This window comes from Lonchura striata, chromosome 3 (assembly GCF_050655825.1).
Source record: "Lonchura striata isolate lonStrDom1 chromosome 3, ASM5065582v1, whole genome shotgun sequence".
NCBI lineage: Eukaryota > Metazoa > Chordata > Aves > Passeriformes > Estrildidae > Lonchura > Lonchura striata.
The window spans coordinates 24,580,377-24,607,498 of NC_140705.1; the positions used below are offsets into that span (position 1 = coordinate 24,580,377).

The 27,122-nt window shown below is 36.7% G+C and overlaps 1 protein-coding gene across 10 annotated transcripts in view; it reads right to left on the reverse strand.

Annotated features, from left to right (window-relative positions):
* Positions 1-7,614: 7,614 nt before the first annotated feature.
* Positions 7,615-27,122, reverse strand: part of BMP5 (bone morphogenetic protein 5) — a 56,781-nt gene continuing 37,273 nt past the window's right edge. For 5 of the 10 annotated variants that reach the window (XM_085574672.1, XM_085574671.1, XM_085574669.1 and 2 more), the window contains 4 exons: positions 23,177-23,374; positions 15,535-15,611; positions 13,573-13,683; positions 7,615-9,929 (listed from right to left, as the gene is read on the reverse strand). In XM_085574672.1, the coding sequence (XP_085430798.1) occupies positions 9,780-9,929; positions 13,573-13,683; positions 15,535-15,611; positions 23,177-23,374 (536 nt within the window). In that variant the 3' untranslated portion in view covers positions 7,615-9,779. Of the gene's footprint in view, positions 9,930-13,572; positions 13,684-15,534; positions 15,612-15,693; positions 15,767-19,722; positions 21,211-23,176; positions 23,375-27,122 lie in introns of those variants that run through there. The other 5 variants (XR_014953614.1, XM_085574670.1, XR_014953613.1 and 2 more) reach the window with 5 other exon arrangements.

Consider the following 27,122-nt stretch of genomic DNA (forward strand, 5'->3'; position numbering starts at 1 on the left):
TACACACTTGCATTTGTTTATGCAAATAACAAATAAACACGAGCAGGACTATCTGTTACCTGACACCCTCATTAATATTAAGGTATTTATCCTCTTAATTTTCCTTTTATACTAGTACATGTTGTTATTATTGTATTACAAATGAGAACTGAAAGAGGATAACATATCTGTGAAAATTTTGGTTTATCACAAAAAGAAGGGTATGGTAGATAAGAATTCAGAAACAAACCAACAAAAGCATCAAATACCACAAATAGCACAATTTTTGCTCTGCTAAATGTATCTGAATGTCAAAAGACTAATTAATTTCATTAGTCCTTTATTAATGCATGAAAAGTCATGTAGATATGGGATACTTGTTTTCTAAAGTTTCATTGTAAATCAATGATAGAAGCAGGGAAGCAACCCAAAACTTTTAAGCCCATTGCATTTTCTTGCACCAAGGAAACTTCTGACTCTGGTTTTATCCCCTTTAAACTGTATCTGAAGTTTTAATAATTTATATGAAATTAACTGGATAAGTGACTTCAAATATTAGTCTCTAGCCTTTCTAAAAATTAATTTACTAAATTTCTTTGATGGCTATCAATGCTGAAAGTCACTCCTGTCTTTTCTTCACTGTCCAGATAGAAATGGGAAGAAAAGACACACATGTCTTAGAATATAGCCAAAAGTTAGTGTGTCTGATATGAAAATGATACCATTTCCTCTTGCAAAATCTATCCAACAATTTCTAGTAATTTGAAGATCTACATCCTTGTGCATAAGCAAAGGTTAAATAAGGTTAAAACTTTACTATCTAGACTGGATTTATACTGTAGTAGACTCTTCAAAATATCTAGCATACAGTCTTGACCTTGGAAGAGACTGAGAATGCAAGTGCTGTCAGTGGTTCTTATACAAAATAGTCAGCATCAAAAATGTCAGCAGAACACTTTCTGGTTTAATTTAATTCTCTCAACATTTTCATTGGAAATGTGTGTACATTTCAACACTGGGCTGCCAAACTTAAGGAATTCCCAGCTCTGCACAGATGATTGCACTGTATGGTTAACCACTTCTCTGCGTCTCTGGAGCACTGCATAAAGCAGGGGAGTAGCCACCTTTTCACAGAAGTAGGACCCTCACAGTTGCAATGAACCAAAGATAAAAATATTCAGAAGTACTCCTGACAGGATGTTAGTCAGAAGATGGTGCTATTATAACAGAACTTTTAAGGCAGCAGAGTCTCTGAGGGAACACACAAGAGATGGTAAACCCTAAGTGGACATTAAAAGCTGATTTCAATGTGAGCTGATGTTCTGCATCTAACTGAATGCATCACAGAAATGTACTCACTAGGACACCCTTTAATTCTACACCATGGCTTGCTTGCATCAAGGGGAAAATGCACAGGAAAACATATTTTAAATTGCCATTCACCAACTATTGCATACTCATTTTCATAATTTTTCAACCCTCAAATGAAAAAGAAAAATTTTTTGTGAATTTCTACCCCACACAGTATGTTTCCATGTCAATATATGGGTTTTGAGTGAGTTTCTGCTGGTACTTCCAAAAAACTAGAACTAGACAGTAATATAATTTTTTATCCTCTGAAACATTATTAGTTCAAATATAGCTCATAGAACCACTGTTGTGTGTCATATAGAAACAGCTTTGAAAGCATTCCTTTTGTCTTTATAAGGGGAAAAAATGGAAGTTGCACAACTCTTCATAAACAGAATACTAAATTTTATGCAATGTGAAAATATTGCATTGTGACTGGGAAGGAGAAAAAGCTGATGTTGGTGAGGAAATGAGGAAACAGACATATAATTACTAAAACATTTGGTTGCAAGTAAATGAGCATAGTAATTACCTACAACAAATGGGTGATTAGAAATGCATGAAATTAGAGCAGTCTACAGGAAAGCTAATTGTTATATTTGATATGATGAGTGATATGGATTCTATAGTCTTTGGGCAATCATGAAAACTAGATTATAAAGGCAGAACCACTACATAGAAATGGCCACAGATGTGTTTTACTGTCTGACGGAGATCTCTTCCTTGCTAGAAAAGCCACAGTGCTGTTCCTAGTATCTAGAATACAATGAATGTACATGTATGTGAAGAAAACCAAACTGGGGACAAGTGTTCTCATCACGATGAAAATACATTAATGGAAGAGGTTGCCATTCCTGGCTGCACTCTAGTGTCCTTCTGAAGGTCACGGTATTGAATAAAGTTCTAGAGGAGCAATCTGTTAAAAAAATTGCAAAATCACATCTGTGAAATGAAACAGCCTGATAGCCTGGCATTGCTTGAAAATTCAAGCAGGCTGCTCTCCTGGAGGGCTGATAGGCCTTAGTGCTTAGATTCAGGGCAGTGCCATGTAACTAATGGCTGTAAGGACAATAATAAAACAGCTGTATATGATGTTTAGTTACCTAATTAAAACAATTTAAATATATACATTTCACATGATTTCTGCGTTAACAATTATAATTTGGCTCATTTCTTACAGTTTTTTTTAGCAGCAAAGGTCAGCTAAGGGAAAAGATTCAGAGGAATGAGGGGAAAGCATTGAACGAAATATTTTGCAATTAGCTATTCTTAGCTATTATTAGTTACTTAGCTATTCTAGAGTAAATCCAGAGGAACACTGCTGCCTTTACTGCAGTGTGTATTTACATCATGGGAAAAACCAAGAGAATGGGAAAAGAGACAGTCAGTGGAAATGGAGTGTAACATGATTGAAGAGAGGGGTCAAATTCTTTCCTGCCAAAAATGAGCAAACCTCTGTGAAAATGTCAGTGAAGCTTCACTCAGAAATGTCAGGAGAAATTTTAACTGGAGTGGGAATTTCACAAAGACTATATGTTTCTGTTTTTTTGAAATAGAGCCATAACTTTAAGCATTTTTATGATTAAATGCAAGCATTTTCAGTGGGCTCTACTGTGCACCATTCTACAGGACACTTCTGTTTCCTTGCCAGACAGCCCCTGTGTCTGCAGTGTTGGAGAAGGGAACCCTGCAGCTTCCAGGCTCCTTCCCACAAACGTGGGCTGCTGGCTGCTGGCTGAGTTTGTCAGTGCCCTGCAGCCCCAGCCCTGCCAGGCTGATGGGGTTTCTGCCAGGTGCCAACACAGTCCTGGCTCCTCTGCCCCAAAGGCCACTTCTACAGTGCAGGTGTGAGCTCCGCAGATCTGCAAGGATCTTTTAAAAAAAACTTTTAAAAATCTGCTTTCATGGTTGTTTTTAAAACCTCTAATTTAAATTTGGAAGCTTCCATGTTCAATCCTGAAGCATGAAATTAATTTCCCATAATTTTAAGTTATCTTCAGCCATATTTTGTTGTAGATGAGTGCGAGAAAAGAATAATAGCATCAGGTCTTATTTGTAAGGGGAAGAAATCTGAGAATTAAGGAGTTAATTGTATTCTGGCATGAATAATATTCTCATTACCTCACTGTCCAATATGGGTAAACAGAAAGAATCAGAAATATATTTACAGGTATTTCAAGGGCATTATTAATTATGATAGATTTTTTTATGTACACCAATACATGCAAGAATATTGATCTGGTCCTTGGATATATGTCCTGAGGTACACAGTATAGATCCTGCTAATTAGAAACTCTTAAATTTTCATTAAATTAGTAGATTACAAAACATGAAATGGTTTCAGGCTCAGTAGTTTGCTAAAAACTCTTTCCTTTACGGGGAATAGAATTAGTTATACTAATTCAATTTTCAAAGATGAAACCACTTCAGGAGTTTTGTTTGCTGTTAAATGCACAAATCCTTTTCACAGACAGGTTTCATGGAATCCTATGCACTAACCTATGTCTTTATGTGTTTATCCACAAGAATTCATACCAAGATAGCAAAACAAGAAAAATCCAAATACATGCAAACATGAAAGAGAAAATAAGCACAAAAGATTTCTCAAAGTATCGCATCCCAGTTAAACAAGTAAATGACTCGGCAGGTCTTATCTTTGTTCTGTCCCTGCAGCACAGTCTAGGAAAGAGCACTCCCGGTGCGAGCTGTTAATCTTGAATAATGAAACAGATAACATGCAGAGAAGGCTGAAAAGAGCCATTGCAGAGGTTAAGGAAGAAAAACTAATTTTGGAAAGGAATCCCAGTGGTGGATGTAAAATTTGCCCAAATAAAAGGGAACACATGTTCTTGTGGCAGAACAGCTCAGCAACCAAGAAAATAACCAGGCATGAAAAGCTTTATTTTCCAATTAGATCAGTTTAGGGAGTTTGATATATGTGCTGTGTTTCTCTACCATGTCTTGTCCAACTTTTGGTCGCTCTGCAGTTGAGTAGCTCCAAGTTCAAGCCTGGACTTCTCTGTCAAAGAATTTATGGGGGCAGAGATGCCAGAAAGATCCCCCACAAAGTTTTCTCCTTACAATTTAGTCAAAGACCTTTCTCATTTTCACAAGTGTTTCTGCTCATAAGTCAGCTGGAAACCCAGAAGAGACCAGGACAAGTTTTACAGAGAAGAACTGCTCCCATATCTCTGCTTCAATATTATTCTCTGAGAGCTGTTCCCTAGAAAATATGTTGCTCTCACATCTCCAGCCAACATCTGGCCTAAGAACCCCTGCTATACAGATATGAACACAGTCCCAGTCTTAACACATTGCTAAACTTCCCACTGAGGAGGAGGAAAATGTAAGAAAAGGGAGGGATGTAACACTACCTTCAACTCTACTGGTACAGATTTATGACCCTGTTGAAAAGGTGCTCCAAGATAGTTGTTGGTTCTGCAGAAGTAGCTTTTAAATACAGTCACTCCCATATTGGAGTGGAAAGATGTGGTCTACATCTGCACACAAAAAACCATGAAAATAGAAAAATATTTTGTAAATGTAAAGTATAGGTCCAGGTAACCCCTAAGACTGCCTTTCTTTCCTTAAAGTTATGAGCTGCATGGACAGAAGTGCCAAGTGTATGCATCCCTTGCCAAGAGTGTGCAACAGGGTTTGGAGCACTGGGACACTGGAGCCCTAGTTGTCTTCCCTATCCTGCCTCTCATCAGCTCTTCTGTTTGTCAAGCCTCTCCACTTTCCTGTACATGTAAAGTTTAGCAATACTAATAACACATACTTCTATTGTAAAGCATTAACATCTGCTAAAGCAATGAAGATATTCATTCATATTAATAAGAATTATCGGTGGTGCCTATTGGAAGCAAAAACGTACAGGAAGAGAACAGAAAGCATTTAGCTGGAAATATAGCAGTTGGGGGAAGTGTCTGTGTTGTAAATGTGGAAAACAGAATACAAAAGGCCCTTTTAATTCACATGAGATTCACGACCCCTCGTATACCACGTTTGGTGCTGATTTATTTGAATTAAGATGGCAAGAAAATGTCCTCTCACTGTTTTTTGTTACATTTTTTTACTTTAGTTTTCTTTTGTTTTTAATCAAGCTCTTGCTCAACCCCTGTGAGTAAGAATTCAGTAACACATTGTAAATCACATTTTGCAAGTTCTGTGACTTCAGATGAGATAGTAAAAGATAATGCTGTATAATTCACATATGGCTGGTTTGTCATTCAGGCACCACATGTCAGATTCTCCCTCTACACAGCTGAATGTATGAGCAAAAGAGCTTTAGAGACTGCAAATAATGTAATTTTAAGGTCCTGGTAATTAGAATGTTTTGATTATTGCTGAAACAATTCAGAGTCTTATGAGTATAAGCCTAAGCCATTTTTTTAAACTTTAACAAATTCATTTTATCATGAAACTTTTCCAAAAAAGGAATTGACAAAAAATCTCAAAAAACAACAATCAACTGAAACAAAACAGAAGTACACAGTCAGCAGTCAAATCTTTTCCCACTAAAAGGCAGAGAAAATTATATTCCAAAACAAAAGTGTGACATCCCATCATGATAACAGAAGGTTTCTCAAAGCTTCACATACAAAATAAACATCTGAGTAAAACCTTTTCAACAATGTAATGTTATTTTTAAGCGGTTAGGGATTGTCACTGGCTACAGTTGCTCAAACAAGGTCTAAGCAGAGCCACTGTCCTAAACCTACGCTGTAGTCTTTGGAGAGAATAAGTGAACTGCAATCCAAAAAAACAACTTTTCTATGTTGTCCCTAAGACAGCCTCAGTTAAGGTGTCTACATCACAGGTGTAACTCACACCACTCATGCATCTACCATTTACCAAAATGAGACCCCAGATTTTCTGACAATTGACTCACATCATAACGTAAAGACTAAGTACTGTTTTATAGCTTTATACATCCCAGTATGCAAAACAAGCAGCTGAGCTCTCATGTGCACCAAGAAAGGCCTGGTTTCTTGTTCCTAAAGATACCCAAGCTCCTCTAGTGGTTTCATTTTCATTACCTACCTAATCACTGACACAAATGCATATTTACCTGAACAGCCTATTATGGGTATTCTCAGTTCAGTCAGAGAGAAAGGAGAGCTCCTGCCAGGCTAGAATGTGGGAAAGAGTTGCAAAAGAATGTAAATAATTCTCTATCTCTCTTGTGTTCATATTGTTTATAGATATGTTCTGCCACCGTGCGTCATTCGCTGAGCACCAGCGGGGTGAGATGTTTTTACTTTAAGACCAATGAAATTATTCTGCACAATGCTCTCTATAAAAGAGCGATGTATTTGAAATAAAGTAGTTGGAGTTCACATCATCCAGCCTTCTGAACTGGAGTTCTTTCATTCCTGTCCCGCCTCAACAGCGACAGCCTACTGCAGAAGCAAGAGTCATGGCATTGTTAAGGACTTGACTACTTTTCAGACAGATGCACAGTGGGAAGAAGCCTGGTCATCGTTTTGTTTGAAGACATCCACACCAAAGCTCTCTGAGACCTCTCTAGCTGGGTTTTGCACTGGAACGATGTTTCGTTATGTTGTCAGCTACCAGTCAGATTTGCAACAATAATTCTGAGGTTTTTGGGTTTTCAGCCCTTCAGGTTCCAGTTGTTAAGGATGTTGAAACCTTAAACAACTTGAAAAAGAGCAAAGCTCTTGTGTCCTAAGTGATAATGGAAGAATCTTCATAACTAGAAAAATGGATATAGCTACAGGTAAATTTTCATATAATTATGTACACTTTGCATTAAATATATGTGTATATATTATGCCTAAATATATATAAAATAGCAAGTATTTGATAGGACGAAGGGAAAGCACAAAAAGTCTTGCATTAGTTGGTACTACTGAAGAAGAGCATATATGAACAGGTTTACCTGAAAACATGCCTACATTTACTTCTCCAGAGCATATAGAAAGTTTGGTGTCACTATCCTTTATTGCAAACAAAGGAATGACCTTTTGTAAAATTAGGAATTTTAAAAACCATTTCTCCTTTCTAGTGTTGAGTAGAATACTAGCATTTCGAGGTATGATTTGAAGGTATGATTTTTATTAGTAGTGTAGATGGTTCACCATCTGCTGTTGAAGAAGCAAGAAAATAAAAGTAGTTTTGCAAAATATCTGTACTAAAAATGAACCATAACAAAATCTGTCTGTAACCATCACTGATTTCCTGTTTTCTCTTTTAAAAGGATACCTCAAGTCAGTGTCATTTTGTCATGTGTCTAAGAAGCAAAGCCACAGCAGAGGAAAACATTATTACAGGTTTATTATGTCTCAAAATATAGAAATATATTCCAACAGCATATTTTAAAGAATAATATAACAATAATCTTCAGTTTATTAGTCTCAAAATGGTACACCATTATTTAAAAATATATTACTTAATGTACCCAAAATTTAGTGTCCATCAAATTCTATTTAGAATAAATTGAGTTCAAAAAAGCATATCCACCTACTCAATTTATACAAAAAACCCAGTAATTTTTTGAAGACAACCGAGGAATTTAAATTTTCTAAATTGCTAATTTAGATGAAGACCTTTTTTCCTATACATTCTTGTACATGAAGTGCAACTAAATCTAGATATGTAGGTAATGTCAGTATAAAATACAGACAGGAGTGTAAAATGGAAACGTTCTATTAAAGGGGAAGAGTTCCCAAGGCTGAAATCAGAACTGGTAATTTTTTTTTTAAATTGAGTGTATGCATAGAAAGGATTTATGCATTACTCCAATAACAAGGTAAAATAAATTAGTTTCTGCAAAAACAACAGCTGCCTATTCACATGCATACACACAGTCACACACATGCTGATTTTATGAGTCTGTAATCATCTGAGTTTTCTGAGATATGTTTTAAATAACCAGAGAAGCCAAAGTTTATATGATTAGACTGTCAAAGAAGAAACTTAAAAATCCTATCAATTTTTTAGCAACTCTTTGATAATGGTTTAAAGGAAACATTTTAATGAAGGCAGTCAATGTGTATGTGATAATTAGCTATGTAATAGAGAGAAAAATATTTCTATTTTCCCATTTTCATAACAGTAAAACAAAGGGGTGCCCAAAGATATTAAGTGTAATTAATTCGAAATAAAACTGTGTGTAGTGGTGATGGGAAAGGTAATTTGCAATTGGCTATGTATTTCACAGCCAAAGGATTTAACTTGAGGCCAAAATTTAGTGGGAATAAAAAGTTATGTATATGGATTTAAGAAATATTAAAGTTGCAATTGCTAAATAAAAGGAAAAGTATCCCATATTGAGTCTCATTATTTAAATCAATCCCCACCTGATAGAAAAGCAGATGGGACTGAAAGTAGGCTGCAAGTTACCCAGCATCTTCTTATGAAAGGTGTTTATCTTTTCCTGCAAACAGCCACCACCAGGGATAAGACTTTTGATTAAACAAGTGACAACTGCTGCACCCCCCTGCCCCGTGCCTTCCCTTGCACACTCTTAAAACATATCCAGAAGCAGGAGCTAAATAAAGCAAAGCTCTTCTATACCCTGTATTCTGTACACTTTGTGTATAGTAACCTGTGTGTGTAATGGGAAGGCTTGTGTGGTCTTTTTGTTTGATTCTGGCTTGTTTTGTGCTATTTTAAAAATATCTGCCAGAGCAGTGTCATAGATAATAGATTGATATGATTTGAGGTAAGAATGTTGTAGTCCAACTTTTAGTGTTAACTTGGAAAGCCATAGATAGAGGCAAGAGTCTACACAGAATTTCTGAAGCCTAGAGCCTTTTGCAAACTGCAGCTCACAAGCCAAAAAGTAACATACTCCTCCAGTTACACTCATCTTGTTAAAGAAAATAGTTATAACAATTATGTGCAATTTTTTCACTTCTATTTTTTATCTGCTTTTTATTTACTTAAGCATTGTTCAACATTTCACTTTTTCTAATGAAGCAGAAGTTCTAAAAAAAATATGTTTAGCTGAGCAGTTTTGTTTAGTTTTTTTCTTCCTGTGCCTTTTTCTAAATAAATACCTAGTCACAGTTTTCATTGGCATAATATGACCAAATGCATTATAGTTCCTCTAATAATACAAAGCAGTTACAGAATTTCTGGAGTTTCTAGTTTAAAAAATTCCATACAAAAAGGCTTTACTTTATAATATTGAAATGGGATAAAGCAAATTTCAGTATGGTGAATGGAAAAATTAATTTGTGAACTTCTGCTGCATAGTGAGGTGACCCATTAAATAAATGGTTCTGAAATTTTGCTCATACAAAAGAAACTATATACTTTTAAATAAATAAAAGCTACTATATACATTATACTGTACAATTAAATGAGAGATGACATGAAATGGAATAAATTTAGGCCTGCCTTTTCATCAGCAATGCTCATATCTTGACTTTGTTACAATTTTGAATAAACCCCTCTGCTTTAGATTATATATTTTTTTTTTAGTGGCAGCCACATGAACGCACCACCATATTCCTGTATTTTTTTAAAATAACATTGGAGCTGTCATCAAAGTAGAGCACGGAGATTGCGTTCAGTTTTGTTGGTGCACAGCATGGCTTTGGTACATGATCAGGGAACATCAAGTGAACCTGAAAGACAGATAAATACATAGCTCATATATCAAACAGAGAGTTGTGAGGACATTGTCAGTGCAAAAACATGTCTTTGTAATTCAGCAAGGGCTGTGGTCACAAATTTTCCTCAGTTAGCAAATTTAAAGTACAGTTTACCTCCAGCACATTTTTCTGATTTCAGTTGCACAAGGTTATACAATAAAAGCAGATGGAGAGATAAATGAGAAGTGGCCAAGACAGAAAGTTGGTTTTCAGATGAAATTCAGAGAATTGGAGTTAGGTAGCAGCTCAAGAAAACATTTAAACATATTGTCAATACCATCTTTGCTGAGGGCAAGGCTTAGCATGAAGCAAAGGATCAAGCCCCAGATCTCACCAGGACCCCAGCATGTGCTAAAATACTTTCCTGTGCTGGGGGTTCAGTGTGGAGGAAAATCTATTGCAGACAGCAAAGGTTGTGCAAGCAAAGCCTCATAATGAAACTGCTTTCAGCCTATGAAATGGTAAGATGTGGAGTCACAGACAGTGTGCGTGCACTTTAAGGTCTATGGATCCAATTCTACTTTCACTGAAATAAAAATCAGTTCATAAGGTGGGTGCCAGCTGGACAGAATATTTGGGGCAGGGGCTGAGGCATAGAAGTCTTTATGTTCACCAGGCTGAAATGTATCAATGAAAGATTAAAGCGAAAGAAAAGAGTTTTGAAAAGCGTCCCAGAACAAACAAGATCTAGTAGAAATAAAATGGGGAAAATACAAGTTCTTTGTACTTGAAAGAAGGTTGGATGTAATATTCTACACATGCTGAAGACTTGGAACCTGGGGAGCCAGAGAAGAGGGAGTTGTAATAGAGATGGCAACAGATTATTAAGGCATGTATGAAGACTTTGTCAGTAATAGATTTTGTTTGTATGTTAAGTCTTTGTAAATCTGTTAGAGCCATCTGTCTTGCAGTGATATAAACCCAGAGCCTTTGCCAGACAACAGAGAACAGTCTATCAGGAAACAATTTTTACATAACAGTTACCATGAGAAGGTCTTTTGAAATGAGCAATAATAAATCCTGAAGTAGCTGTTTTGTAACAGTTTAGACACACATTTAAAAACTATTTAACAAATTAATAGCAAAGCACTGGAGAAAAAAATGATTGTGCCTGTCTTGGGCAGATGTTTATCCAGCCATAAATCATGGTTCCACCAGCCCCTGCCACCCTGATGGAAGATCTGTGGCCCCACAGTACCTCCTCAGAAGTGATGTTCACAGCCTGTTCAAATGTTTACCCCAAATTCAGTGCAAGCCAACCCGATGATCCACTGCTTTGCATGACCAGAAAGACAATGCTACCCCCGTGCCTGTTCTGAAGGTGATGCAGGAGGCAAGAGTTTATAGAGCTTATTAAATGTCCCCTGTCTTTTATTTATATGCATCTGTACTGTCTGCTTGCCTGAGTTCAATTGCAGACAAACAAGAGAGGGAGAGAGTGAGGTACTGGCCCATATTTTTCCTATCCTTGTTACAAAAGAAAATAAAAAAGAATCAGTTAAGTTTGGAGGGGTACCAAGGAACAATAATTCCTAACCCAAAGAGCAGGCTTTTTCAGAATGTTGTAATCATCATGGCCAGGAGGTGACTGCATTTGGATTAGGGTGGAGCATATGAATAATTGCTTCCCAAGCCATCCCCATATGCACACCTTGTGTAAATCTGAATTTTACATAATTTAAACCAGAAAGCATTAAACTACTGTTATCTCATCTAATTTATGTACAGCTAAAACTTAATTGGCCTCATGATTTTTTGGCTGCACTGAATGCATGTTCAGTACATGCAAAGGGAGACACGCAATTCCAAAATGGCCATAAAAAGAGCAAAAATTAAGTATCCAATTTAAAAAATAGGACAAACTACACACATTTCCTAACAATGGGAAAATAACCATTTTGGACAGGAAAAACACACAAGAGAAAGTAGCACTGAGCCAACTCTTATTTAACAGTCCATAATTGCAGAAGGGAACTCTAACCTGGGGATCTCAGTGATATTGGCAACTTTTCTGAAAAATGCTTGTGTAATACTAAACTATTGCTTTGCTGACCTACTTCTTTTCTGCTCAGGACTGCAGATATGCTGTTCTTCATTGTCTTCTAAGAACATTGCTTCCTTGCCAACTGGCATTTTCTGTTCCCCTTCACCTGAAGTCCTTAACATACTTCTACTTATTTTTAAGTGTGTTACAAATGACATTTTCCCTCTGACATTTTCCCTTCTTTTTGTAAATCTTGCTGACTGGAATTCTAGTATAGAGGAATAATGTTGCATTGGTGACTGGACTTGGAGAAGGTGAGTAAATGAAAAGTTGAATGGAACAGAAAAGTTCTCAGCATATGTTGAGTTTTTGAAAACGTCCCTGTCATATAGAAATACTTGGCAATTTTCACAAGCAGAACTTGTTTTCAATCAGAAAGAAACCAAATTTTATTTTTGTTTGTTTGCTTGCTTGGTTTGGGGTTTTTTTCTGGTGTGGGGTTTAAATTTGAGGGGGGTGTTTGGGCTGGTATCCCAGGTAGTAACTCCACTCATTTCTCAAGGGGGAAAGGTTTTTCAGGCCCAGATTTTGATGTGAAAATAAAAGAAAAAGATCATTATCCTTGGACAGCCATCAGCATAATCTGATAGTCAGGATACTTGATCATTATTAGTTTAAATCAAACGGAACCTTAAATCCATGTTTCTTTAAACTCAGTTGTGTGCCTTGAATGTTCCAGAAACTAACTGTGGATGACAACCCTTTCCTGTTCTCACTTCGTGCTGTGACTCCCTCCTTGTGTATTATCTCTCATTCCCCTCCTCCTTAATTGTTCTGCTAATACCAGCTCTATTCAGAGCCAGTTCTTCAGCTGGCACAGGTGAAAAATCAGTTTTTGACCAGACTGACTAGACTTTGGCCTTACAGCATTACATTTAGTAATTTTCTAAAGGTCATGATTTCTGTAGATGAACACTGCTGGGGTAGAGGAGGCCTAGCCAGCTGCCTCAACTAAGATCATCTTTTTGGCTGCTCCGGCTGAGGCACAGAATTGACATAAGAACTAGCAGAGGCAGAAAGCTGGCTGCAAATCCCTTTTACATGTACCAGGCAGAGCAACAGATCCAAATACACTTATTTTTAAATTGCATTTGTAAGCCAGGCATGACTGAACACAATTTCTTACATGCAAATGCATCTGTTTGCAAAGCTTCACATTAAATTACAGTATAAGAATCTCTGCCAACAGTTGACAACAGAGGTCCACAGAGTGGCCAAGTGTCATCATTTCTGGAAGGTATAACATGTAGATGTTAACACTGAGCTTCAATAAGCTGCAAAAACTCTTGGAAGTCAAACCAGGGGCCCCTTTGGTTCCTGTCTACACAATTCTCCAGTAAAATAACACAGTCTTCTCATGTGCTATTGCATTTGAAATGGAGGTGAAACCTACCACACAGGCCACTCTGAGCAGGTTATCCTCTCTCCAACAAAATCACTAAAGCAGGTTTTAAAATGAGTTATGATTTCTCAAGAAATAATCAAAATTCAGTAGTGATAAGCAGAAGAGTCAGACTCTGAGCAAAGACACAAACTACAGCATAGGCGACTATAACACAGTCAGAGGCATACCAGAGTCTGAACAATGGCATGGTTTGTTGCGTTCATGTGGGCATTGAGGGGAAAAGAACACTCTCCATCACAGTAAAACGCAGCGTAGCCCTCCGGTGCAATAATCCAATCCTAAAGCAACAACAAATAAATCCACTCATTATATTTTCTCACTCAAGGAATTTATAGCTATATCAAAACTAAGACTTTCTCAATGGCACAATGAACTTCAGAAGGTGTCATGTGAAAGGAATGTTTTTTGGTTTTTTTAAAAGTACTTGCTTTGTTCATGCAAAATTGAGATGAAAATTAATGAAACCTAAAAATCTGTATTGAATATCAACTAATGAGGCTATAAGGGAGATTAAAGATTAAAATATATTTGCAGAATACTTTTCCTTCCATACTAAAAGTTTTGAGCACTTCTTGATGCAACAAAAGTAATTACAATGCATTCTCTTCCTTCAGCATAGTCAATGCTGTAAACTGTATTACTGTGTGACACTGAGCATTGCTAGTGATTACCTGTTGGCATGTCCATGAATCATACATTTTCAGTATTTCAAGGAATGCAGCATGGGAAAAAGACCACAAGAGGGAAAACATTTTAAAATGTTAATAAAAGCTGTGTGTTTAGTTTGCCGAGTTCCTCCTCTGCCAGGTAATGGAGGTGCTGCAGGAAGGGCAGAGAGGATCAAGTAGCTACTTCTTGGGATTTGTATCTTTTTTTTTTTTTTGTATCTCATTTCAGTCTGTGTTTCACAGATCAAATATTGTACAGTGTAGCTCTGGTCTTCCAGCTGAAACTTTTAATTCTTACGGTAGCCTTTGTGTTAAAATTTTTCTTTTTTCTTTGACTACTGTGGTCACTATGGCCACTGATCTGAGAGTTTAGCACATCTTGGAGCATACGAGAATCTACTGCAAAAAAAAAAAAAACAATAACAAAAATAACCTGTTGATATCTGAAAAAAAAGCACCCTGTAATCAAGAGACAATGGCTCACTTGTTCAGTGGCCTGAGTTCAATACCACAAGCCTGCTCTGTGGCCCTGGACTGGGTAGTTATGCTTTACAGACTTGGGAAAACAGTGTCTGCCTGCTTCTTCAGGCTGCTGTGGGAATAAATATACTACAAAATATCAGATAGGATAATGAGGCCATATGAGAATCTGAGCTAGATACATAAAGGATGAGCTGTCACTAAAGAGAGCAAACTTTTGCTCCTCATAGACTTGTTCTGCTCCTGGAGAGTTATTTTAAAATAATTCCACGAAATGTGAAATGCACAGGCAACCATTCCTGTGTTCTTATCTATGTATGCAATAGTTAGAGGTTGCTGAAGGCCTTCTTGTTCTTTATAGAGCGTTCCTTGCTTTCTGGGAAAAAAACCTGGATTGATCTCTATTTTCTTTTCCCATAATGCCCTGCTTCTGACTTCATGACCTTTTACTGTAAGTATATTATTTTTTTGTTACTGTGTGGCAGGGTGAGTTTTCCTCAGAAATTACGTAAAATTAGCTATGGTATTATAAAGATCACTGAGAAATGATCCAATATTTATTTCCCTAAGGACTCCACCCCAGTGAAATCTCTATGACCTGCAGAAGACAGCACTGAACAAGGGGGATTTAAATTTGAACTAGTGAAAATTTAAAACATTTAATTACTTGATGTGGGGATTTTGGTTTCATTTAGTGCAGATTCACTCAACTCTTGAGCAGCCGTTTAAATTTATCTTTATGTGAATTAATCCAAATCATAAAGTCACTAATGTAGGCAATATCTTTGAGAGAAGAGTTAAAAATGTAAAGTTATAGTGATAGCAATACTGATAAGGATTTGTTACAAAATGTATTTAAAGAATCTGTCTCTCATCACTGTAATGCCAATTTCCATAAAGAAAACAAAATGTAAATAATGGGGAACTTTAAAAGAGATTGTCCCAGTTTGAACTGTTAGGAAAGAGCATTTATAATCTTACCTGCCATCCTAAGTCTCGGAAACTCACATAAAGTTCATGTTTCTTACATGCTTGCTTTTGTTCGCTTGTGTTATAATCTACAGGAAGTAAATAACATTAATAAATTATTTGGAAGCATTGCTAGAACTGACAAGCTTTAGCTTTTTTTGAGATCCTTACCAAGCTGCACAAAGGAAAGGAAAACCATACTGTCATTTATACTCCTAGGGTTAGTTGTAAAGGCAATGTAAACCTGGAAATACAGAATCAGCAGAGTCAGACTGACACAATTTCTGTACACTGGAAAAATAATACATACAGTATTAGGGGAAACAGCTTTACAAGATGTCTATTTGCTGGCTAGCTGGGTAACACCTCTGATAATATCCACACAGGTAATCAAAGAGGACAAGTGAGAGTTTGATCCAAAATATCAGTAGGTTGGCCTGGTTTTAATTGCCAGGTAAAGAAAGCAGCCCAGTTCAAAAGATGAATTACCAACAATAAAATTGTCCTGAAGCAAGGGAATTTCCAAATGTCTCTTAGTTAAACACAAAGTGGCACATATTGTACTTATTTTTTGCCATATATTCTGGAAATATTCACCACTTGATTATCTTCAGTTGCTAGTACTAATGTAAACAAGTAGACTAACAGGTGCTTTTTAAAGGACTGAAAGTGTTCTGTCAGAGATATATCAGAATAGAAGGACACCCAGAACCTTCCATACATGCTTCTCCACCACAACCTTGCTCCTGGAGAAATTATAGTACTTGTTCCTTACTGCTCCTTAGTAACAGGAAAGGAAGGGAACAGGATCATGTCTTCATCACATTACCCCTCAAAGTTGGTTTATACAGCTAATCATGTGATGCCATAAGTGAGGCATGTGACAGAGCAGGGAGTACAGACTGTCTCTTCTGTTTCTAATTCAAGAATGCTTAAGATAACTTTTTCAAACCAAAATAACCATTCTGGGGAAAAAAAAAATAAAGTCCACCAATAAAAATTCACAACAACAACAAGAAAAAGCAAACAAACAAAACTCCACAAAACCCTAGCAAGGAAGACGTGGAAAAATAAAACAATTCTTTCAGTTTCAGAAAAATAATTTTTAGAATTTTTTTTTTTACCTTATAAGACTTGAGACTGAAACGGGAAGTTCTCTGAAAAATTTCAGGACAATTAAGATTCAGAGAGAAACTCCTTTTTTGTATAAAATGAAAGGAACTTCCACAGTCTCTGAACTAATCTGCATAGTTTTTCACCATCCTTGCAGAAAACTCTTCCAAATATATGGCCTAGAGGAGTTTTTTCTGCAAATTTGTCAAGTGCTTCTTGTCAGCCATCCTGACCTCTGCTATCATTGCTTCTCTGGGTTCTCTTCAGCTTCTCTGTGTCTTGCCAAAGACATGATGGCCACAATCAAAAACAGTGTAAAATAAAGTAAAATAGTTATTTCAGGCTTGTTTTGTTGTAGTATTACCCAGAATAGGAGTTCTGCAGTAATATCACACTGTCAATAATCAGCTTCCCAACTTTTTCTTTAATATATTCCTGCTCATCAGCCTTAGGAGTCTGTTGTAGCTATACAAACCAATGAATAAAGAACAGATGGAGGATGAGGGCGTTGATGAGAACTGCAGCATGATGGGGCTGCAGCAGCCATGGTAAGGTAGAGGTTCTGAGGGATGACATCAACAACAGCATTGCAACCTGTTGCAAGTCAATCAAATATGGCACAAATCCACTGTGATTATCTAGGAAAATTTTGACTGAATTCAAATAGGAAGCAAAAGTATTGTGCAATTGGGATGAACTATACAGAAATAATATATACATATTTCCTGGGAAAACCTAAGAAAAATACAACTTTGTTGTTCAGTAGAGCAAAGGACCTAGAGACAAGGACTCAGAACAGGTTAATGTAGTCAGTGACTTCTTTGTCTTGCTTTTTACTGGCAAGATTTACCCTCAGGACTCCCAAGTCTCTGACCCTAGTGGCTGAAACTCTACCCAAGGAAAAGGGATAGAGTTAGGAATCAGTTCAGCAGCTTGAAGATACATGAATCCATGTGAGCAGAACGGATGAATTTCAGGGCGGGGAATGAGCTGACCAACACTGCAAAGTCACTTCCTGCCCCTTTTGAGCATTCATGCACCAAAAGACATTTCCAATGATTCAAAGTGGAAAATGCCACACCCATTTTCAGGAAGGCAAATCAGCTTAACCTCAGTTTCTGTGAAGTCTTTGGAACAAATTCTCATGGAAGCTGTCCAGGCACACAAAGAACAAAGAAGGTGCTTTGGGAAGAGTAAGTGAATTTATTAGTTCAAACTGTGCCTGACCAACCTGACTGTTTTCTGTGATGCTCTGACTAGATTTGTGGGCTTTTGAAGAGCTCTGAGTGTTGATCCCTTTGTTTTTGGGAAGGTTTTGGATATGGTCTCACATAGTATTTCTTGAGTCAAATTGGTCAAACCAATCAATAACTTTGATAGGTCAGAATATAATGGATGGAAACTTGTCTAGGCTGCTGGGCCCAAACAGTTGGGATCAGTGGTACAGAGTCCACCTGGCAGCTGGTTACGAGGGAGGTCGCTAAAGGATCAGTACTGGTATTAGCACCTTTTTTAATAGCTTGGACAATAGTACAGAATGTGTTCTCTGGAAGTTCACAGAGGATATGAGATCTGAGAGGACTGCTCCATCATCCAAATTACCAATAACAGTTTGGACTGAACCAGATCCAGAAAAGACTTGACAAGACATTATTCAAAATACACAAACATTTTTTTCTCTTACTGGCAACACATTCTTTGAACAGGCTTTTTCTTTATTTTTTAAGCAGGCTGTGTACCTGCTTTCTATTGAATACACATGGACACAATATGACTCCCAAAACTGTGTCAAAAGCTGTCCACAAGTCACAAATATGTCCCTTTGCAATACTAAACAAGCATCAGGGATGTTAAGCTAGGCTTTCTAAGCTATTATACCTCAAAGCCTCATAGTTTTTAAAGACAAACACTGTGTTCTTTCCTATGGTATTTTCCTAGCCCTTCAATGACAGTCGTTAAGTGATCTCCACATACAGCTGCCATCTCAGACACTCTCAGTTGTCCCAGGACATGCAGGGTCAAAATATACACCCACATCCCATGAGATAGCTATGTCTTTTTGGAGTAGTAACTGGAAGCAAGACAGGATGCCCTAAGACATCACAATTTTTCAAAAATCTGTATGCCTTTAATACAAAACCCCTGAGTCATACCTTGTGCTAAGTTGTATGTAATATTCTAATCTGTTTTGCACACACTTCAGAAGTACAGTGAAGGTAGTTGAAAGTAAAGAACCTTTAAAAAAATGGAGCTGTGTTCACTGACTCTTCACACAGATCTATATATTCATTTTCATTAACATCAGTGCTCATAGGAGGTGAATATCGAGCTTTTCTGTCTCAGCTATTAGAGGGAATTTAAAACTCATACACATAGAGTACAAGTAATTTCGCAAAAAAATATGACTGAAAAATGTGGAAAATATGCACATGAGAAAGTCAGGAAAGCCACAATATGGTTTTTAATAGCATCCAAGCAGGCAAACAAATGAAAGCTGAAGATTGTGTTTTTGCCAGCTCTCTCTGCAGTGACATTTTCATATTCAAGAACATGTACAGAAGTTTTAGGGCCAGGATGTAGCAGAAGTTTCTACACTTAAAGGTGAAAATCTAAATAATAGATATGTAAGTCATTTCACCGATGTCATCATTGTTGTGATACTCTGAGCCATTTGAATATAGGTTCAAATGATGTGTGGTCACACCAGAATACCTGATAAAATGGCCAGCATGTACAGACTGTAAGCCATCTAACCCATTCACCTATGAAGAAAGTGAGACTCAGGAAAGTCTGAATTCCTTCCCTAAATTCTACCTTTCATGTAGGACAAATGTTGTGTGTAATATAACATTTTATGTAAGTATCAAATGTGACATTTATAATAAGGTCTGGTGCTAAGGATTCAATTTCACACACTGTAGCTTCAAAGCCCATATGCTTATTCTGTCAAGAATCAAAACCATAGGCTATTATGATTGAGAAAACATTGTTCCTCAGTGGAATCTAAACCCCTACATAGCAGAAAAAACTGTGGAAGGAGGTCAATAAAATATATGTATAAGAAATTTCATGAGACTTTTTTTTCCATGTGAAATAAAGACATGAAAACATGTTTATACATACTATTACAAAATACTATATTTTGAATCAGTGTTTGTAACACCAATCAATAGCATACACAAAATGTAGCCTTAAGTATTTTTTTTCTGGTTTTATCTCCATATGAATAAAAATGATGTAGCTTTGTTTTTTAGTTTCCTGGTGTAAGTCACTACTCAGTATTTAAACGTGGCTATTCTCTAGTGCCCAGTTACTCTGTAACTCTTTATAGACAATGCTAAAGAAATTAAAATTTAGCCAGCTTTTTTTAGGGGAGACGTAATGTGACGTACTTTATAAGCAACCTGCCTGGTTTTGGTTTGGTTTGAGGATTTTATCTTTTTTTCTCCTATCTACAGTTTGACAAAAATAAAACTTGGTAAATAAAAAAGTGTTTAATCTTCTGTGCATAGCAGGCAGGTAGAGCCTCAATGCTAAGCTTAATTCTGTCTGTCTTTACACTGCATTGACGTCGTCTCCTCTTGAAGTTCTTAGCAACACAGGGATGATGACCCCAAGTCCATCAACAATATCCCAGGTGTTACAATAATCAATATATAAGATTTTATTCTCTTCATACTGAGATTGTGTATATGACAGAATCACAGAATGTTAGTTGGAAGTGACCTTAAAGATCATCTACTTCCAACTCCCCTACTAGGGGCAGGGAGTCCACTCATTTTCCACTAGACCAGGTCTCTTCCCACCTAAACCATTCTATGATTTTGTGAAACTTCATGAATAATTAAAAAAATGTCTTCCCTTTCAAAGGGAAGAGCTGGGCTTTCCTTTTTGACATACTGAGAACACAGTAAAGCTAATTGCTGAAATCCAAGAACTTAAGAAGTAAGAAGGGAAAAAGAAGAAGGCAAAATATAAAATGCAAAGGCAAAAGAAAGATGAAAAAAGGCAAGAGTAAGGGGAAACAGAAGAAAACAAAAGAGAAAGAACAAAAGAAAATGTGGGGGAAGTAAAGGAAAATGAAGAAGAAAGAAGCAAGGAGGAAGTGGTGCCACATGATTGTGGTAATGTTGAGACTGATGTATAGAGAGAGAAATATTAGAAGTCTGTCATATATGAATGACAACATACCTATCTGTGTCTGGCTACATTACCTCTGGCTATGTAAGTGAGCATTTTTCACTGTCAGTGTCTGTCTTACTTGCTGTAAGTACAAGATCATGGAAGAAGCTTAGAAACAAAAGACCTACATGACACAATTATCTTTGCCGGTCACTGTGTCAAGTGTCTTGCATCAAGGAGTTGAATGAGGATTGAATATAGTCTATTGACTATCTTCCATGAGAAAGATGATTGGCAAAATTCTTTGGTTTTTCCCAAAAACTTTCATGTTTTAATTTGAAGATGTGAATTTTACTTTTGAAGTTCTGCTCACTACTGAAGCTGTAGAGAGCTTGGACAATTAGCCTTCTCCACAAACTCAAATGGGTACAGTGTATCCCTCAGATCCTGGGGCTGGAAAAGAGAAGAAAAAGAGCATTGCTTTTCTTTGATAACAGGCTGTCCACATGGAGGAATTATATCTGAAAAGACACAAGAGATCAGAGCAATAAGATCGTATTCTCTTCTCTGTGTCTTTTTCGCAGACTGGTGATGTGGATAGAATCTGTACATTGCTTTTGTAGCCTTCAGCATGCTCATCCACAGCATTTCACGAGTATTGTTGCAGTAGTTATTAAAAGACTTTTGGATCACTTATGGTGGGAAAAGTCCAATGAGCAATCATTAATGACACCTACACAAAAGGAATTTGTTTATTTGTGACATGGGGATTGTGAGGCAAACTTCAAGGCAGGAGCATGGAATGTGGTTTGCTATACCTTCAAACAGTTTTGCCACAGAGGACGTTACTATGTGAAGCTGTGGTTAACGGTATGTTTTTCTTGAACTGAAATATCTTTTGAAAGAGATCTGCTATGGATCAACATATGTAGTGATGTACTCTATGCTTATGTAAACTTTAAAGAGAATAGGAGAAAGTTTTTTTCATAATGCACATTTCACTAGAGATGTTCTGATTTTTCTTGTTTTACAACTAGGTCTGGATCACAATTGAATTCAAAGACAACACTGAAAAGTTACCTCAGCTCTCCCTGAGGTAATTCTTATGTCAATGCAATGTGATAAGGTTGTGTTTTCCCAGGGTATACCAGCAAGGAGCTTGTGTTCAGCTTTCCTGCTATAATCAATGAAGCTTAAGGAATCTGTTCAGTTCTCAGTTTTTCATGCTCTAGATACATAGGATTCAGTCTGAAACTGTGATATTTATATTTAGGTATCTTGTGTGTACCATATACTTAGGTAATTATCCCCTCACCAAAAATATTGTGATTCTCAAAATTAGCAGACTTTCCAGGGAATATGAAAAATTATTTAAATAATTTCTTCGATTTCTTTAGCAATTCAACAGCAATTTTTGGTTGTTATGGTAAAATTATCCTTCTGCAAAAGGTCTGGGAAAGGCTTTTTCATTGCATTAGAATAGTTTGTAGCCTGCCTCTGTCAAGGTTCTGAGACAGATATAAATAATGCATATTGCTTATAACACTTCTCAAATAGGTGAGCCCCAGCCCAAGGCAAAATTCCTCCCACAAAATACTGATTTTCTTACTTGTACACATCCATGGGATTTAAGAACAGCACTTATATTAAGCTTTTGATATGCTGTTATTAAATGTGTGATGCTTCTAGAAAGAAACACTTTCACATCCTTTTCCCAAAAAGTGGAAATGATCGTTCAGAAGTGAGAATATTTACAAAGTGACTTTGTAAATATTTCGGCCTTCAGCTGAAAGGATTGTTTCAGGAAAAACTGAAGCAAAATTTATTCCAGGCTCTAAAGCAATTAAGAACATTTTCCTGTGCATTATTGTCAGTACCTTTCAGGTAAGGGACCAAATTCACTCTGTAGAGGGATATATTTTATATTTATATAATTACTTGTCAGCTGACCTGAACTCCTAAACAGTTTACAGTTTTTCATATTGGTTAATCTTCCTCATTTCCAGTATTGAGATTTTTGTGTTACATCTTGCCTTCTTCAGCTGAGAGGCAGTTTTTCTGAAGCTTCCTCGACAAGTAGGGGGTGCAATAATTTTCTTTACCTCTGTTTTTTACTTGCACATAGTAAAGATATCATCCAGTTGCATACTGTGTAGGCTTAATTTCAAGCTCAGACACAGCCTTTCTTAAACTGCTTGGTTATTTCACCCTCCTGGGGTCCATGATACATGTAATTGATCTGATTTACAGAAGGTAACATAACAAAACAAGGCCAACATAACAAAAGAGGAGTGGAAACACTGCTTCTGACAGTTCAGCCAGTGAGCTGCATCTTTTTTGAGCTGTTGTGACTGTCTTGCATTTGGGCAGGTGCCCATACCTCCTATAAAAAGACTAGTAAATCATAGCTCCATCTTACCCCCAACACTTGGCATCCTAGAGGACTCCTGTTGACTACTGGATTTGTTGCGGTTCTGATTTTTCCTTTTGGTATTGGCTGCTCGGACAGAGCGGAAAAGCACTTCACTTGCCTTGAAGAATGCAACCATGAATGGTTGCTTTGACTGAGGCCCATGTCTTCCAACCAGGCCAGCAGATTTAACATTGATACTTCGACCTAAAAGCAATGGAAATAGCAAGTTAAAAGGTGAACTTCTGCCCCTCCCAAAGCCATAGCAGAAGTTCAACTGCTGACTGAATCATAGCAAGGAATTTGCTGCAATCCTGAATTTATATGATTAGGAATCTATCCACGTTTTGTTAAACAAAACTTAAAAAGACAAAAAAATCTCTACAATTTGCAGAAGTTTCAACAGCTTTACAGATGCAATTTTTATTGCATAAAATTGCAGTCTCTGTTATATATCTTATTCATTACAGAGACGTTTTATTTCATGCATGTATCTATGGAACTGAAAAATAAATGAGCCCCATTACAGTCTATTTCCTATAGAAAGAATAATGTAATGTGGTCTTCTAATTTTGCATTGTTTCAGTGAGACGTGGAACTTTATATCCCCAAAGCAAACCAGTAGCAAATAGAAGTGTACATAATAAATATAATTCTGCTTTAAAAATAAATATCGTGCAGTGTTCCTTAAACTGATGTTCATTCACCAGTAAAGGTATGAAGCCATTCAGTTGTTCAAGAGAAGAGAGTTTGAAATATGCATGCTATTGACTCTGGTTCTGTTCCCAGGGGACGTGCATATTTCTTTAAAATATTTGTTCAGTCAGGACTGTGTGGTAACCTCACTATATTATGTGGTCTAAACCTCACTGAAAGAAAGGAAAGCAAAACAAGTCACTGAAACTGCATCAGTGACATTTTAGCAAATAAACCCTCACTCTTAACAGAATTTATTTTGGCAGCATAAACACTTTTGTGCGTACGTGTATTATGCAGAGCCCTTCAACCGTCAGAAAATGAGACAGTGTCATGTGAAGCTGTGCAGCTGTGCAGGGTGGGGACACAGAGGTCCTTTAGGCGGGAGGGTTCGGCCACTGGCACCGCGCGCCGGGCGGCACCAGGGCGCCTCGGGATTCTTCTAAACCCGCTGGAAAATTTGTTACGTGGGCAACGAAGGAGCATCTGCCTCACAAATGTATAATGCTGTTAACTCAATCACCCTGAAAAGGAGCTTGAAAACAAGCATAGGAGTAAACATTATAGAAATAAGCATATAGGTTTCCTTTCCATACACAAACTCACAGTGGCTGCACGCCAGAGTCTATATTTCTTAAAAAAACTCTATCACTGGCGTAAATGAAAGAGGCAGTTTGATTTGTGGTTAAAGTAGTTTCCATTCTACTTCCACTGTAACAAATGTATTAATTCAGCTCAGACTTCCTCCTTCTGGCAGCCCTTTTGCAGTAAAAAGAGAAATTAGAAGTTCCAGCCAAATACCATACCTTGAACTGACCCACTTCAATACATAAACACTTTTACAACATGTTTATTCAGGTGTAGCACTTTAAATTGGTTTAAGATGTTTCCAGTGACAGAGAGCCCAGCAAAGGCAAGAGAAGAACTGAGAAAGTTAGCAGTTATGGAGCAGAGTAATTGGCAACATATTCTGAACAATTTTGATAATTACTTTTTTGACTGCAATGGAAAAATATATTTGTTGAAGCTTCTGATTTCATTTTAAATGCTTTTTTAGTCTTGTGTTTCTTTAATTCTTCTTTTCATGTGTTTGAGTTACTATTAAATAATTCAGTAACATTAATTTCTATATGTTCCAATCTTCAGTTGCAAGTCAGATATGAAAAACTGTACAGGCTATTCTCTATTCATAACAACATGGACAAACTAGCTTCTCACCACAAAGTTCCACATTTCCCTTCATTTCTAGAGGGAATAATTTTACTATTTTTCTTTACTTTTCATTCCAGTGAGTTTCAGAATTTTAATTTTATCTGCAAAATATTAATGCTTTACTGGTGAACATTTTGAGTATACTATTAGATTTATATATTGAGAACTGTAAAGGTGTGTGAAGCTTTTCTGAATTTAAATTTAGGTTCTCTGAATTTACAATGGTGGATATTGTGTGCGAAGCAAAATATCCTTCAAACCAATGTGAACTCCCTTTAAAATAACTTTTAATATTATTAAGTTTCCTCTGGGTTTCCTTTAGACTTCAGCAATGAGATGGCTATTAAGATTCCACAAGTTAAGGCTTACTTGGTTATCCAGGTTATAGAGATATACTGTAAAAAATTAATCCTGCAACCCACAGCCTTTTTACACAGAGAAACAGCTTATGTGACTATATTCCTTTATGTGCTTGATCTTCTAAGCAGCCAGCATGAGATTTTAGGATTCATTTGTTCAATTCATGAATGGTATATGTACTGGATCTGCTTCTTGTGCAGAGGAAAACTTTTATTGACTTCTGTGGGTACATCGTTAAACTTTTCTCTCTCAGTTTATCATATACCTTAGCTTAACTGCAACTTTCAGAAGATGAAGCAATCAAAATATACAGTGCCCTTGAGACACTGTATTTCTTCTGAGGAGGATCTCTGAACTGTTTAGAAATTCAAACTACATATGTTGTCTCCATTTTAGGTTGCTTTTTTTTTCCAAAAGAAAGTTTACATGTACAGGACTTCTATTATCCTTTAGTAAAAAAAAAAAAAAAAAAAAAAAAGAGAAAAAATAAAGAAAAAAAAAAAAAGGTGTATATGGGGGATATTTGCCATCAGTCTAAAAAGCATTGCCCCTTCTTGAACAGGAGGTATTTCAAAGCATTCTGCCTCCCAAAAGCATCAAGCTTTCTGCCACAGCAGTAGCTCCATTGTGTGTGCCATGGTCTTGTTAAGTAGTCCTTATGTTTGTTTGTAGTGTCAGTTTTAGAATGCATTAAAAAAAAAATGGCTCTATCCTGAATGTCCCCTTGTAGAATTCATTTTTTTAAGTGGTTTTAATCTATCATTTCTTGTAAACATTTTCAAAACTCTTGGCTTCAATGACAACTGAAAAACCAGGTCTCTTGGGCATGCAGTTGTTCCATACTGTGGCATTAAAGCAATACTTTCTAAAGTCAGCTGAATGACTCAGGCTGACCTGCTTAACTACACCCGGAGCTTCAGCCAGATGAAACTCGTAAAACCAAAACAGCAAGGTTTGTCTTTTTGCTTCTCTTGAGCATCTCAGAACAATGTTGTCAAGCATTCTGAAAAACGGGCTCTATTCTGTCCTTCCATTAAATCTTTAATTCTGAGGATTTCAAATATTTTTTTCAGATTTCAAAAGAAAAGAAGAAAGTGCAGGTAACCAGCAGTCCACTATGCCTGCTCCACTGAACTTAGACACTGCAATTATCCCTGCATGTAGGAAAAACCCCAAAAACACAACAGATGGATTTATCTGTGCAGTGATAGTCCAGAGCTCTTGTATTCTTCACATTCTGGCATGCACTTCTCAATACTGCTCTGACAATTAATTATCTCCTTTACATACTGTAAAGTATATTTGAAGACTAAGACTTATTTACAGCATTATGTTTCAAATTTGTTGAACTCCTTAGTCCTTATTCATAGGATTCTGAGTCTTTGGCAAGACGTATTTGTTTGACTTGGCATTTAAACTTCTTTTTGGCTTTTATACTATTCGATAGTAAAGTGCCCTTAGCAGTTTGCTTAAAAGCTTGCATGGAAGTTTGGGTTTGAATGACTGAACTGAATGAATATTATTTGCCTTTTCACATTCTCTTCCCTAATAATAAAGGAATCTCTGTTGCAAAAATAACTGTGAAGTTCAGCTTACAAAAAGGTCCTATCTCAACAATCCTGACAATTTTGTGCTTTTTGTTTTTTCACCCACAAAATAGGAACTGCACTCGGGTTGATAACTGCAG